This window comes from Rhinatrema bivittatum, chromosome 15, assembly GCF_901001135.1.
Source record: "Rhinatrema bivittatum chromosome 15, aRhiBiv1.1, whole genome shotgun sequence".
In the NCBI taxonomy this organism is placed as follows: Eukaryota; Metazoa; Chordata; class Amphibia; order Gymnophiona; family Rhinatrematidae; genus Rhinatrema; species Rhinatrema bivittatum.
This window is the reverse complement of record NC_042629.1, coordinates 37,737,200-37,753,288: the sequence shown is the minus strand read 5'-3', so window position 1 is coordinate 37,753,288 and position 16,089 is coordinate 37,737,200. Positions and strand designations below refer to the sequence as shown.

The following is a 16,089-nucleotide window of genomic DNA, read 5'->3' as shown; positions in this document are numbered from 1 at the left end:
CGATGGCCTACGGACACCGAAAAAAGGAGTCCGGGGATAGTGAAATTACTCACCAAACGATGGAAAAACCTATCACGATGGGAGACCCCTATGAGGGAATGTTTTTAAATAAAATATTAATTTTTTTTTCCATGAGGAAAATTGTGTGAGAAAATTCTCACAGAGCTCCTAACCGCAAGGCAAACTGCAGCGCGGAAAAAGAAACTGAAGGGAGACCCCTGTGGCTCAAGGGATCATGGCATGCTGGGCATACTCAGTGTGCCAGTCAAAAGTTCTAGAAACATTGACAGAAAAGTTTTCCGTGATAGGGCTCCATCAGTGATACCACCCACATGTGAGGACTACCATCCTGCTTGTCCTGGGAGAACTGGGTGTGAACAGGACACCAAATAAACATTATTATGGGCACACACATGCCAACTTCACAAGCCTTCTTTTCCTTTGAAAAGTAGGATAAAAACAAAACAAAACACTGCAGCTTTATAGGGCACAATTACTCAGCAATCGCACTGAATGCTGCAGCAGCACTTATTAGGAAAAATAAACCTGTAGTTTTATGGGTTCAGAGAAGGCAACAGCTGCAGGTGAGACTGAAATGGAATTCAGCTCTTTGGTTAACTCTATTCAAAACACCTTTCCTTGATACAAAATTTAAAATATCCACCAAGAGGAATATCCGAAAATCCCTCAGACCAAGTGCAATATTCAGGGTTAAGCTCAAACTCATTAGCACATACTACCCCCCCCCAGAAAAAGCTGTCTGTGTGCCAGGAAACAGTTGAATCCCCAAGTGGCTTCACTTTACAGGTTTGAAAACATAACTTTTTCTTTTATTTTTTGGCTTTGTACAAACTTTCTTCAGGGAACAAACTTCTTGTTCATTCTAATAATTTACGACAGTGTTATTTAAAAGGGGACAAATGAGCAAAGAAAAGTTGATTGTCCAATAGAAAATTCAGGAGATCATCAGCAGAGATTGCAGTGGAGTCTCTGGCAGCAACAGTGCAGGCTGCCAAGCAAAATTGTAAAAGTTCCCAATGTTGCTTTCTCTGTGTCTGCATCTGTGCCTTTGGGTCTCTGAACTCCCAGATGAGTCCTGCTAGCTCTTAGAATCATTGTCAGCTTTAGTCTGGTTCATCAGATCAAAACTTCGTTGCAGCAAAACTAGAGAACTCTTCAGCTGAAAGACAAAACCAGCCCAACAAGGTACACAAACAGGAGTATCTTATTCCTGCAACTGTTAGAAATGAAAAATAAATATATGATTTATCAAGTTACACTGGCTTATTCTATACTACTGTGTAAGGGCCCATCAAAAATGACAGGAGCAATAGGAAAACCCCCTCCCCGCATACACAGTACATACACAGATTCACTTTCCCAGTCTCCCCCTGCCTTGGGAATGATCCTTTCCTCAGCAGCATACACACATTATTACACAGCACACTTACTATCCCCAGGAGACCAACATGCGCCATCAGCGCACTGTGTCCAAGCACAAAGGTTAGGTAATGGTCAGAATAATGTTTTGCATATTTTAAGTGCATGAAACATATAGGTGAGCTAGAGTTCTGGATTACCAAAATATAAGATTAGATCCACTATATGCAAACTTCCATACCTGCATATGATAGCTTACCCACTACAAGACTGCAGTTGGAGAATTGTTCTCATCTTGTGCTTACTTTAGCACCACTTTAATCCCTAGCTCTGCAAACATTCATCTACTGACTGGCTACAGGGTTTCATCTATTTCCACGCTGTAGACTGAACCCATGTGCCTTGCTGTTGCATTGCTAGCGACAAGACAGCATGCAAACAGTAGAATCAGACCAGGTTCTCTGCGTCCTACCTGCTCGAGTGCTGCTATGGAGTCCTGCAGCACTCCTTTCAAGCCACAAACTGATTCCTTGTCCCGCTGAGACAGTTCCTCTCTTCCTGCACCATGAGAGGTTGACCTGAACCAATGGGATAAAAAAGTTAGAAGAAACGCAAGCCTCACATGATGTGTAGCTTGGAACCAGTCCAAACTGTGTCATTGGAACAGCAGTTTTACGCACAAAAGCACTGCCAGATGTAGCTGTCAGACTTGTTTGTTACTGCCACATTCCAGTGGCATGTCCTTTGACTTGTTTTACCCACTCTCACAGCAATCATGAGACAGGCCCTTTTGTGACCTGCTTACCACAGTCAAGGACGTTTGTGACAAACACAAAACATGCTTTATGCTTCCAAACACACTGTATTTTCTAGTTTTTGCTGGCTGCTTCCTGCTTCTGTTACTTCCCTTAGCAATCTCTCCTCTCTCAGACTATATCCAGCTTCTTCCACACTGCCTCACTCTGCCTTTTCCCTGCCGTGTAATTATTTTACCTAGATTTTTAATCCACTCTGGTAGTTTCCTACAGTTTTGTGCAATCCATGGCTTATAACTTATATTCAATCTTACATCAAGGTGGTTTGCAACAATAAAAAAAAAGAAATAAAAATGTGGGGATATAGGCAGAACTTTTGGCTTTCAGAACTTAGTTCAGAGATTAGCAAATTACAGCCTGTGGGAGTTTCTAACTCTGCCCAGGCAATCCACGGCAGTGCTTGATCCTGATCTGTGGTAGCAATAGCAGGAGATGCAACCAGAAGTAACACTGCGTCGGGCTGTTTATCGTCAGCTCGGCAGACCTACAGGCCCTTCCAGCCCACTCAGGCCCAAAAAATGTGCCCATCCCTGGCTTAGCTTCTAGCAGTCCTTAGAGCCCAAGCGGCGCATCCTGCTAATGGCAATGCCGATTTCCTGATACTGTAGGTTTAGGGATTTAGCTAATGTTTGACTGGATCTCTGACTCCCAGATCTTTGAAGCAGTTTCGTTTGCCCTCCCTTGCCTGGAAGCCGCCACACGTTTCCCTGTACTGGGCAGACCTCAGCCTTCTTGCTCTACTGTTCTGCACTGCACTGCACAGGTTAGAGGGGGGGGGGAGGGGAGGGAGGCAAAAGAAACTTCAAGAAACATAAGTACAGCGCACAGGAGACTGACTCGGGAAGAGCCGATGTGTGCACAAGAACCTCTGGTGCACTTGGAGCCAAAATGAAACCAGCGAATCTCTGGGCAGCAGAAAGCAGCACCTTATGAGTATACTGCCATCTGCTGGTCACGTACAACTCTGCTGCATCAGCAGCACCAGGACCTGGAGATGGTGCTTAAGCTTCATGCTCCGCTGTGTAACAATGAGCTAAATACACAAGCAATCCGTCTTTGGGATTAAAGATTCTGCGTGAAGGAGAGATTTCCAAGCAGCCCCATTATCATTACCCCCCACCCTTTCCACGTCCACTGCGCAGCCTGGCACAACCCCCAAACTTTGTTTTGGGAGAGTCCAAGATCGGTGTGGGACAGAAGCCGCTGAAATGCCCGCCCAGCCCAAAGGCTGCAGCAGACAATGCAACCCAACAAGAAGTTTTTCATTTTGCGGGGCACGCACATTCACGTGTTCACCCACAACGTAAATAAATCCATTGCTTACGTCAGAGCTTTCTCTTCCTGGAGGCGGAGCCGGTAGAAGGACTGAGCTGCAAGTTCAATCTTGGACAGCTTAAGAAACAGCGTCACATTTAACAGTATGAGCAAAAGCAAACTAGGCAGAGAAAGAACAAGGAGAGGACTTTAATTAGGCATCAGGTTACCAATTTCACACAGCAGCTGGAGCCGCTGCAAACACACACATTTTTACAGTACAGATCCCTTCCCTGTACATTATCGGATCAGCCCTCCAGCCCACTAAACTATATGGTACAGGCATCATTGTAGATGCCAGTGAATTCATTTCCATATTGCATGTTACTGGATTTGGCCAGGTCTAAATTGAATGGCACAAGGGTTGTGTTTCACTGCACATCTATAATTCGGCCAAAGGAGCTACGTGTTTCCACGGTTAACATGTGTCACCTGCTGCTAACTCCTATATCTAAAATCTAGGGAATGTCAGAGTGGCATTTTATCACAGTCAGGTGAAACTTCATTATGTCAACTGATGAATATGAGTGTTTAGCACTATGCTTCATTTGGAGGGAAAATTAGTGCATTCAAAAAAGTTCCTAGACCTGCAGATTGTGGCACACACCAGATTATATTGTGGAACAGCTCATGGAATACAAATAGAGTCAGCATAAGGCTTTTTTTTTTTTTTGCCATCCACCACTCTCCTTCCTTGTTACTGCTAGTTGTGTGACAGCACAGGGCCTAAAGGATGCAGCAGGTGATGCTGGGTGAGGGTCACAAGAGGGTGATGTAGTGGCAGAGCAGAGACTAGCAGGTGGGAGCACAGGAGTGGCAACTGGCAGAGGGGAGGGACTAGCCATGAGACGGACAGCCTTGGTTTGGATAGTCACGCCTGCCCCCGCGCACAAGGGATAGGTTCTGGCAGTAGTTAGAGGTTATTGTATGAGGAGCAGGAAAGCAGATGCACCAGAGAAATTATAAAAACAAAGTAATGTTTTAGAGAAAAGATTTTTCTGCTTCCTGGGCTGTGCAGAATGCTAAATATTAGTTGTTACACCTGCTCGTGCAGCCTTTGTCAACACTGTTCGTGCTTGCGCACATTGAGCATCGCAGAAGTTAATCCTGGAACTAAGACAAATGAAGGGGGGTAGATTTTAAAAGGGACGTAGCACTTAACTGCAGCGTTAGGAGAGCAGAACCCGCAGGGTGGAAACACCACACCCCACCCCTGCCACCAAGCGGCTAAATTTAGCAGCAGCTAAACTTAGGAAAGGCAACTCCCTGCCGCCCAATCAGTAGCCCTGAATCTAGTCAGCCAAACCTTGACGGCTAAATTTAGGGGACCTTTCAGCTGCAAACTGTTGTGTCTAAAAGCATGCCACCGCCTATTTGAAAATGGTCCTCTTAGTGAACAAAATCACATACACAGCATATTATATATATATATATTTTGTTTTCTTTTCTTTCTTTTCTTTATATTTTTGATTATTCTTTTTGTATATTCAACACAACTGGAACCAGGGCTAGGATCTAGCAAAACAGTTACCTGGTTCCCACACCCCCCTTGCCTCCCAATTCATCTCCCTCTCAACTTTCTTTACTCCGGGCAGGGGCCATGGTCAAGGGGTCTACATCCCAACCACAAAGTATTGCCACTGTGCAATGACCGAATCTTCCTCCCCTCCCCAGAGGAGGATGTCAGCGCTGCCTCCACAGCACCACCCCCCCCAGCCCTGGCCAACCCGCAGAGAGGAAGACCTGAACTGAGATACAAACCCATGTCCCTCTGCACTGCAGGATGCACCACTGCTGCTGAGCCGGCCCCTATTTATATATTTAGTGACAACAAAATTATTCTAATTAATGTGGAGGAACACAAAAAAGGCTCAATTAGGAAATGTTTTACTAGTCAGTATATATCACCAACATAGCTGCAAAAGAATTTTTACTTTCGAAGCTCACCCTGACTACTAAAGTTTTCAGGGAATAAAAGATCAGGGAAAACAGTTACATTTTACAGCATATTGTACAACACAGTAATAATACAGCACACACACAAATAAGCAAGTTCAATGTTTTTGTGAAATTTTTACATTTCTCATCATTTAACCCACATCTACCATTAAAGGTAGAAGGTGTGAGGCTAATTAAGCAAATGCTCAGCAGTAAAATCGCTAAATACCATCACCGGCCCAAACCATTTAAACAGACCTTGTGCCAGCTCCAGGCAGAACATTCACTGGCCTGCACTAAAGAAATGCAATCTGATACATCACCTGCAGACATGGGGCTCTGTCCTACTGTGAGGACATAGCTAATCTGAGGAAAAGTTCAGCTCTCTATATAACCCTGGTTTGACCTTCAAAATCAGAGGCAGAAGAGGGGTAAGAATCCACTCCTAGTGGTCAAGACATTTGAACTGCAGAACACAGACTTCTCTCCTTGTAAGCCATGGGAACAAACAGGAGAAGTGATATACAGATGCATAAGAGGAACAATTAAAATTAATTCTGCTGTGCTATCAATACACAAGTTACTTGCTCAAGGTCTGGAAAGTTACTGAAGATCTGTGAACATTGCACTCTTTAGATTGCAGCATGGAGAAAATAACTAAGATGACTAAACCAATTTCTAATCAATATCAGATCGACGTAGTGATGTTATTCGACGTGGGCACAGTTAGCATAAAGGGAAACTTAGAATGTTGTTAGCATAAAGGGAAACTTAGAATGAGGAGAAAAATATGTAAACTTGTGATTTATTTATTTAAAAGTTTTTCTATACTGCCTATACAATTTTAGTAGGTCTAGGCGGTTTACAAGTATAACATACATAATCAAATTGACAAATAAAAGATGATATTAAATGTAGAAACTGAAAAACTTGTGAGTTATCCAACTTTTGAATATTCAGGGCATTTATCCAGCTACATTTTAAAGTTTAGCCAGATAACACCAGGGCATCCCGGGGTGGAAAGTTAGCTGGCTAAGTACCTGATTCACTAAGGGTTTTCCCACTGACACAAAATGGGAGAAAAGCCTTAATGAATCTGGCCCTAAGTTTCGTGGCTAACTCTGCTGTGCCAGAGTAGACAAAGTTAGCCGGATAAAGCTATTCAATGGTGCAGCTGTGCCACTAAATATCCCACCAAAGTTATCCAGATAAGTTTGTCCAGCTAACTTTGCAAGCCTGGCAGTGGCCGAATATTGCATTCAATCTGTAACGCACAAAGGATGGCAATTATTTGGTGGGGTTTTGTTTTTTTTTATGTCTGCCTTGCTTTCCATCTCTGCTTTTGCTATCTTGCCTGTCTTTCTGGATATATATGCTGTGATTGACAAGTTCCTACAATAAAGATCACATTTATTATTCTAAGAAATCATCCCCTTGGGATGTTGAGGAGGAAAAGGAGCCCGTCAAGCGGAACCACAGATTCAGGGATTTACAGTTTGCCTTCACCCTCTTGCCAACACGACTCAAACTTTGCTGCTGTTTATTGTTACCCAGTGACTCTACCTGTCAGACATCCAGGGTCAGGAGCTTCTGTCTGCCCTCTCAGTCTTAAGGATCCCAACACACTGCACATTTACAGCACCTGGGATATTTGTGCATGTGCTACCTGTAGTGCGGAAGGCCCGACAGCATGATTTTGGCACCTAAGCTGCATGACAGGTGCCGGACAGTGAAGAGATCATATAATCATTTTCAAAACCATTATGCTTGCCTAAACACAATTCTTTTCCCTAAAATTCCCTCCATTAAGCAGCAGTTATGTCAATGTGCAAGCAAACAAGTTTGGGTACTTACAAGACACTCATCACCACAATAATCACAGTGTTCCTGCTTGCTGTCTCCCTTCTGTTTCCTGTTAGGCAAATAAAAGGTGGTATCAAGAAAGGCCAAAACCAGCCTCTTGGAAGAAGGGAGTGAGCCCTTCCAAAGGAATGGCTCTATCAAATAAATTAAGAAGATTTCACAGTTTCATGATGTGCATTCAAATAAAGATTTTAAAAAAAGCAAGATGTTGCCTTTTTATTGGATTTCTTAATATATTTCTTTTAACTTTTGGGAGTTACACTTCCTTAATCAGGTCAAAATAAAATGAGCAGATAAAAAAAAAAAAAAGAAGATGTTACCCGATTATACAAGTGAATCACAGATATTATATACCATCCTCTGCCTCTACCTGCTCATTCTGTTTGGGTCTCATGAAAGAAGAGCAGTTCTGAAAAAGCTAATTGAAAACTGCATTAAATCAGTCCAAGCAAAAGACAGGCTCTTATATTTTTTGTCTGATGACCTTTACTTCTGTGCATTTCAATGGGCTAACACAGAAATTGCACTACTTCACGAAATACTGTACATAGAAATAAACGTCAAACAATCTGTAGGTAAGACCTCTTTACTGCACTATCATCATCTTTGTGCCAAGCTTTTGAGCTATGCGCCCTCTGTTAAATCGATGCAGAATGATACAACACTACAGCAACAGCAGCACTTGGTTTTTTACCAGGACTGGGAGCAACACAAAAGAGATGAATGGGTAGTGCAAGACCCTATTCCTTGGGGCTTAGGATCCAGGGCAAAGATAAATGTGACAAACAGGCCGATGCAATAAAGTGTGCTCAGCCTAGAGCACAGGTTAACGCTCGGTTGGACGCACTACACCAGCAATGGCGGGAGGACTTCTTATTTTTTTTTGCTTGATTTGCTGTAGCAGTAAAGAAACCTTTTTTTTTTTTTTTTAAAGGGATATTGCCTGAACCCTAAGATCAGGGCAAGACTGCAGGGTTTGCACCACCTCCATCTGTTGGGAGACAGAGAAATACAGGTGGCACTCCAGGTTATGAGTGGGTGGCCTTCGAGTTTTTCTCTGACCCCACCTGCTGGAAGGGGGACATAACCCCACAGTCTGGACTGATCTGGGTACGTACAGGGAAATTGTATCGGCCCCAGAATGGGAGGGGAGAAGTGTGAGAGTGAAGGAAGGTTTCATGGAAGAAGTCAGCTTTGAAGATGCAGGTGTCTCACATGAAAGTGGCTCCATAAGTAAGGAGACGAGCAGAGGCCGGTGTGGGAGAAAGAAGCAAAAGTGGATGTAAGGGACAGGGAAAACAAGTTTTGATACAACAGATTATTCATCCGATCATTTTTTTTTTCTTTTTACACCTTTTTATTTTTTCGGTAGACTGAGAATTTCTTTATTAAAAAAAAAAAAAAAAAGTCTTCAACACCAGCTTTATTCTATGTCTGTAAGCACTGGAGGCTGACAGATTCCCAGGGTAAAAATTAAACCACCGCTGCATGTTTCTAATGCTATATCATCATACACCCTGAAGAGCACGTGGGTTTCTTTTAGCACAGAATCAGAAATCAAGTAAAAACATGCATTTTCCTATCTAGCCAGGCAAGGTCAAACACAGAACTCTGCATGGGCATAGCTCTTCTCCCCTTACACTTGAAATCTAATGAATAGCTTGCTATGGTACATGATCTAGCAGATACTGCAAGCATAAACTGGGCAGAGACAATGCATAGACATTCTCCGACTCAGACCTCCTCCCCACACCCTTCCACCCATCTCTCACCAACCAGTAAATTAACTCTAGGGCAAATCAAACTGCATGAAGCTTATTCACCTTTATTGGAGCTCCATTTAAACAAAAATTGGGATTTAGAGTCTAGCACTGGAGAATTTAGCAATTTTAAATTATAGAAGAAGGGCAGGAAAGCATTTCCTTGGTTGTAAAATCTTAAATCTAGGAGAAAAGCTTTAGTTCATTCTCACTCTGGAAGTGTTTACGTATCACAGTTTCTAGCCATACTTTCTAATCCAGAGGTGGCCATATGCATATTTCTGAAGAATTAAATGTAAAGCATGCTGGGATCCTGTTTAGATGAGCGGTGTGCTATGAATTCAAACTATTTTGCAAACTATTTTCACCTAAGACCATTCATGTCATTCTGCTTTTGTTTCTCTCACGCAATATCATATTAGAGACCAGCTCTGCATATTCTTGTATGTCACTCTTAGGATCTATGGTTTTTACAAGCTATTACATAAGGTTGTGACAGTTTCAGTGTCATTTCCCTAAAAAAAGAAGATAGATTGAAGACAACAGTGCAAAACACGGTGAAAAAAAGGGTTTTTTTCCCCTGTATTTACCTGCACTCTCCTTGCTAGTCTCTATTGCTTCGTCTCCGGAGTGCCGGGTTGCATGTTTCGTAAGAATCTCACTAGGATTTCGGCTGTACGTCCGTCGTCGTCTTCGTAGATTGCAAGGATTACCAGCATCCCCCAGGGACTCGTTTAATGCCGATTCCTCCATCAAAAGCTCGGATTCTAAGGAGACATAATATCCCGCAGACGTGATGGTGAAGACAAAAACGGCGATGGCATCAGCCTTGAAAGATTGGCACATGAGGTGGAACATAAGTATTTTAAATAAGAAGATAAATATAGGGTGTAGGATAAACATAGAGGTTCCCTAATAACATAGAAATGAAGTACCAGTGGTAGTCTGTGGTATCTTTTCTGCATGGGTATAACAAGCGGCAGTTACAAACTTGAACCAAGGGCTGTACAAAATTTGGCTGGGTGAACTGAATGGGCCACACTGGTCTTCATCTGTCGTCATTTACTAAGTGACTTTCTGTTTCCCCTTATCGGTTGGGGATAGAGCCACTTACAGTATGATGTCATATACCTCAGCTATGCCCATAACTACCACAGTAGGGCTGGGTGAATTTACATTTAATATCATGGGGTGGGACCAGCCTTGGATCGCTATGACCCACATCTTGATGGTTAGGGGGGGATTGAGTGGTAGCCTGCAGTCCCTTTAAGTATTTTAGAGGAGTGGTAGGGTAGGGAAAATCAGGCCTCGAAGCCCAGAAGGTGGCTGCTGCTTGGTTTTTTTTTTTAGGTATCCAGCTATATTCTGAATATAGCCAGATAGGGGTAAAAGGTATCCAGGTAAACTTACCCAGATGCCTTTAAATCTACCCGGTTATATTTAGAATATGTCCGGTTAGGTTTAAAGTTAACTGGCTAACTGTAGGCAAGCAAATATTGCAAAATTCCGCTGCCAGAGTTTTGACAGGCAAAAAAAAAAAAAAAGAGTGACCACATTACAGGAACACTTGCTGAACTCCACTGGCTTCCAATTGAACAAAGAATACAATATAAGGCACTTTGTATAATCCATAAACTAGTCCACAATGAAAAAGCCGACTGGCTTAACACGGCACTGCGCGTGCAGGTACCACAAAGAAACCTGAGATCTGCAAATAAAACTCTACTAACTGTCCCCTCTGTCAAATCAGCACATCTCATGCAAGTAAGGGAAAGAGCACTGTCACTGGCTGGTCCTGTACTCTGGAATACCATACCACTCGAAATAAGACTGCAGACAAATCTGAAATTATTGAAAACTAATCTGAAAACCTGGCTTTTTAAACAAGCATTTTATAAAGATAAAGAGAAGGAGAAAAATAGTTGAGCGATAAGGATGCACCAAGCTAGAAGTTATTGGTAACCTACATAAGCATATTAATGTTAAAATCAAACTGCCTAATTTGTTCCTAACAATCAGGATTAATTTACACACTTAGTTTATTATTTTAAATTGTTACCGTACTATGATGGCACATGGTTAATTTGTAATCTACACCACCCACATTTCTCTTTATCATGCCCTTTTGTAAACCGTTGTGATGGTTATTTAACTTAACGATGGTATAGAAAAGTTTTTAAATAAATAAAATATTTTCAGAGATTGTCCCACTGAATATTCATGACAAGTTATCTGGCTAATTTTAGCCAGATTATGTGTCCATTTACCAGCTTATTGAATATGGATCTGCTAAATTATCAAAGTTCCCTGGCTTTGATCTGCATAACAGGTCAAAATACAGCTTTTGGTTCATTATCACATGGGAGACTTTCCCTGCACGCCATATACATAACAGCTAATTATAGCATCTACTGCTGTTTTGTTGTACACACTCTAACTTGGTTGGACATAGAAACGGTACAGAGAAGGCCAACAAAAATGATAAAGGGGGTGGAAACGCTTTATGGAGAAAGGCTAAACAGATTAGGGCTCTTTAGCTTGGAAAACAGATAGTAGAGGGCATTCAACTGGAGTTTATAAAATCATAAATGCAGTTATTTACACTTTTGGATAATAGAAGGACTAGGAGGCATTCCATGAAGTTAGCAAGTAGCACATTTAAGACTAATTGGAGAAAATTCTTTTTCACTCAACGCACAATTAAGCTTTGGAATTTGTTGCCAGAGGATGTGGTTAGTGCAGTTAGTGTAGCTGGGTTTAAAAAAGGTTTGGATAAGTTCTTGGAGAAGTCCATTAACTGCTATTAATCAAGCTGACTTAGGGAATGGCCTCTTTGCCTCTGCTATTACTGGCATCAGTAGCATGGGATCTTCTTGGTGTTTGCCTACTTGCCAGGTAGTTGTGGCCTGGTTTGGCCTCTGTTGGAAACAGGATGCTGGGCTTGATGGACCCTTGGTCTGACCCAGAATGGCAATTTCTTCTGTTCTTACCCTTTCAAACAATACTAGAACTAGGGGCCACTCCATGAAATAGCAACTGGCCGATTTAAAACAAATTGGAGGAAGTATTTGTTTCACTCAGCATACAATCAAGCTATGGAATCTGTTGCTAGAGGTTGTGGTCGAGGCAGCTAACATATGGGCCGATTCAGTAAAATGCGCGGGAGAGCCGGCGCTCAGAGGTGAGCGCCCACTCTCCTGGGCGCGTGATCCAGTATTCAAATGAGGGCCCACGCTAATAAGGAGGCGCTAGGGTCACTAGCGCGTCCCTAGCGCCTCCTTATTGGCAGAAGCGGCGGCTGTCAGTGGGTTTGACAGCTGACGCTTACTTTTACCGGCATTGGTTGTCGAACCCGCTGATAGCCACGAGTTCGGAAAACGGACGCCGGCAAAATTGAGCGTTCGTCTTCCAACCCGTGAGCTGAATTTTTTTTTTTTTTTACGATTTTTTATTTTTTGGGGCCTCAGACTTAATATCGCTATGATATTAAGTCGGAGGGTGTACAGAAAAGCGGTTTTTTCTTCTTTTCTGTACACTTTCCCGATGCCGGCTGAAATTAATGCCTGCCTTAATTTCTGAGAGTAAAATGTGCGGCTTGGCTGCACATTTTACTTTCTGTATCGCATGGGACTAGTGGGCTCATCAACATACATTTGCATGTTGCAGGAGCTATTAGTTTTTGGGGTTTGGACACACGTTTTCCTCGCGCTATTACCCCTTACTGTATAAGGGGTAATAATAGCTCGTCGAAAACGCGCGTCCAGACAGGGGCTAACGGTGTGCTCAGCCTGAGCGTACCATACTGAATCAGCCTAGTAGTGGAGTTCCAAAATGGATTGGACAAGTTTCTGAAGGAAAAACCTATATACGGTTATTAGACAGGTAGACTTGGGAAAGCCAGCGCTTATCCCTGGGAATGAGAGAGAAGAAATAGATCCCACTATTGGGGATCTGACGGATACTCATGGCCTGAACTGACCACTATTGGAGACAGAATATGCTGGGCTCGATGGACCGTGGTCTGACTCGGCAATGGACTTATGTTGGGTGGAAGGTTTTGATGGGAAGAGCTGGATTTTGGAATCTTAGTCAAAGAATCCTCGTCATCCTCAGGGAAGGCAGAGAGGAGGGGGAGGGAGTAAATTGCGAAAATTAAGAAACAAATTTGTGTATTGCTGCTTGATGTACACAAGAAACGAATGAATGCCAGGTTGTTGTTTATGTGTGTATTTCAATAAAAAAACGTTTAAACATAAATAAAATACTATGGCCTCAGGACCCATTGTCTACTACACAACCAATCCTTGCTGGCAAAACTACTAGCACTAAATGATTCAGCTAGAAAACCAGATCATAATTCATTTATAGGAAATGGGGCTCAAACCGGGTGAGCACTCTCATGTTCATGTACACAACCGTAAAAAATTAAAATTAAACAAATCCAGAATAAAATACAAACCTAGATGCTTGAAGTAACCCTCCAGTCCACTCCAGGAGTTCTTCTCAATGAAAGTCTTGACCAATCCCCATGGGTGTTTGTTGTATATCAGTTCACTGGAGATTCTGGAAAAGGTTAGGCATGGAATGGAAACTGGTGAGATAGGGCTTCGAAGACTAAGGTTCAGAGGCACTAAATCAGAAACCCTCTGGATCAGATGAGGGAGAGAACTATCAGTTTTACCATCAGTGTTGGGGGTAGATTTGTCCCTAAAGAGATAGTAAAGCATTAGGGCATTCAGTTAAAAGTGCAGTTGTCCTTGCAGAAACAAATCTCAGTTGCTGTGTTTGGTTTTTTGGTCAGTTATGCCAAATTTGCCACTTGTGCCAGTTTGTGTGGAAGACTTTTGATTCTGCGCATTTTAACGGCAAATCATACAGACTTTTGCAATTCCCTTTACCAGGATCTCCTACATGTCCCGTTGAAATGTTTACAACTTCTTCAAAATACAGCACCCAGGCTCCTAACTGGAGTAAAGACTAATGAACATAACTGACATCTAGTGAAATACTGTCAAAAATGTAAGATTGTTGAGGTCATTTTTAGATGTTTCCATGTTAAATTCTATTGACCTATCTTGTGTTTTACAATTTTTCAGTGAGAAATCTCAGATCATCTCGACAACCTTTCCTGGCTACTCCTTCAGCTAAGGCCAAGTTGATGGTAACAGAGATGCATGCTTTGCTACTCACTTCTGAAACAATATGCCTTAGGGACTGTGGTTAGAAGTAAATTACCTGTCCTTCAGAAATAAATTAAAGGCTTGGCTATTTGATTATACATTTGCTCAGTAGTACTAGCCATTGTTACGGGAGCACTAGGGAGCAATCCCGCTTTCGGGGAGAGTGGTGTGCCCTTTGACCACGACACGACTGCAGAGAAGAGCTCTGTGGAAGCGCCGAGGCAGGTGAGACGTATCCCAGCATAGGCAGACAGGCAAAAGACCAGGGTCTCGCACCTCCGCCGAACCTGATGTATCAGTAGAGACCCAACAACGCAATGCTGGTCTCTGGGGTAGCCCTCCTGCCACTCGATAGCCCTTTCGGACCTGCTGTACGGGAACGGCAAATGCGCCAGAGGTGGAGGGCAGACGATGGAACTGGAACAAGATGAGACTTGAAGACTGAAGATGAGGATCAGACGAGGACTTGAAGACAAGGTCAAACGATACTGAATAAGGCTGAGGCAAGGCTGAAGAGAAGAACATCAGGGACACTGATGAAGACACTTGCTGAGTGGAAAGACAACAGAAGAGTTAAAACTCAGTATGAAGGTATCCGGCCTTGACTCGTAGCAACACCCATCCTGAACTGAGGCTTCGAGGACCCAGCGTGATCGGCGTGGACCAACCTGAAGAAGTGATGGCTTCAGACCCAAACACGGAGAATGAATCAGAAGGTTAACCGAAGTTGAAGAGGATGGTCTACTAGGAGGTAAAATCCGGAACCAGGATATCTGAGAGGAAGGCTACTCTGATGAGGGCGCCAAAGAGTCAAAAGGCTTCCTAGACGAAGGAGCCCAAAGGTTCCGAACGCTTGACAGCGAAAAGGACAGAAGACGAGGACATCAAAAGGATTCTGAAAACGAAGACAACTCGACATGAAGACGTCAGGTACGTCAGGACATCTGGACTGCAACCCCCAGGACACTCAGACAAGAGCATCAAGGAGGTGTCAAGTGAACTGGAGAACAAGACATCTGAGACATCTGGACCTCGGACCCCCAGGTCATATAGCCAAGGGCATCGAAGAGGCTCCGAGAGGCAGAACAATAGGATGATGGACTTCAGGAAGGACAGGACATCAGGAAGATCTGAAGGTGAAAACATCAGGAGGGTCGGACGACGAAGACATTGGAAGACAAGGACTTGGGATCCAGCGAGAGACCAAACATGGAACGAAGATGTAGACGAAGGATCAGGACCACAGAGGAAGACAAAGGAATTCCCACGAAGAACAGAGTGCCTTGAAGAAGCGGAGCTGGACATCAGGAACCTCTGGACCGAAGAGCTGGAATGGAAGATCCAGGAGCAGTCAGACTCCGTGACTGACTCCTTGCGAAGGCGAAGAGGAACTGAAGGCTGAGCCCTTTTGTAGGGCTGAAAAGGAACATCCAGGATGACATCACTAGGAGGAGCCAAGGGACTGGCCCTTTAAATTCAGAGAGGATGCGCGGCCTCGCGCCTTAGGAGGTAGGACCCTGGAGAGCGGCCATGCTGCAGAGGAGGGAGAAAGCAGGCTCGAGGCGTCGGAGGTGGCTCCTGCTGCTGAACACCGGTGGCAGCCTCCAGGCCGTGAAGAGGAACTGCATCTGCGGCCTCCTGGCCGTGGGGTGAAGAGGAGACGTCGGCGGCGATTCCAGGCTGCAAGAAGAAAGCAGCCGCGGGGTGAAAAGGAAGGCGTGGGCGGCCTCCAGGCCGCGAGATGGACGAATGACAGCAACTCCTGCCGTGGAGCGTGGTGCGGGTATCGGCGGCTCCTGACGAAGGAGAGAGGACGGCGGCGGCATTGGGGAGCTGGCT

The 16,089-nt window shown here is 43.8% G+C and overlaps 1 protein-coding gene across 3 annotated transcripts in view; it reads right to left on the bottom strand.

Annotated features, from left to right (window-relative positions):
- Nucleotides 1–302: 302 nt before the first annotated feature.
- Nucleotides 303–16,089, bottom strand: part of GRAMD1C (GRAM domain containing 1C) — a 177,656-nt gene continuing 161,869 nt past the window's right edge. For 2 of the 3 annotated variants that reach the window (XM_029578199.1, XM_029578201.1), the window contains 6 exons: nt 13,530–13,633; nt 9,661–9,837; nt 7,302–7,359; nt 3,520–3,630; nt 1,853–1,958; nt 304–1,180 (listed from right to left, as the gene is read on the bottom strand). In XM_029578199.1, coding sequence (XP_029434059.1) covers nt 1,100–1,180; nt 1,853–1,958; nt 3,520–3,630; nt 7,302–7,359; nt 9,661–9,837; nt 13,530–13,633 — 637 coding nt within the window. In that variant the 3' untranslated portion in view covers nt 304–1,099. Of the gene's footprint in view, nt 1,181–1,852; nt 1,959–3,519; nt 3,631–7,301; nt 7,360–9,660; nt 9,838–13,529; nt 13,634–16,089 lie in introns of all 3 variants that reach the window. The other variant, XM_029578198.1, reaches the window with a different exon arrangement.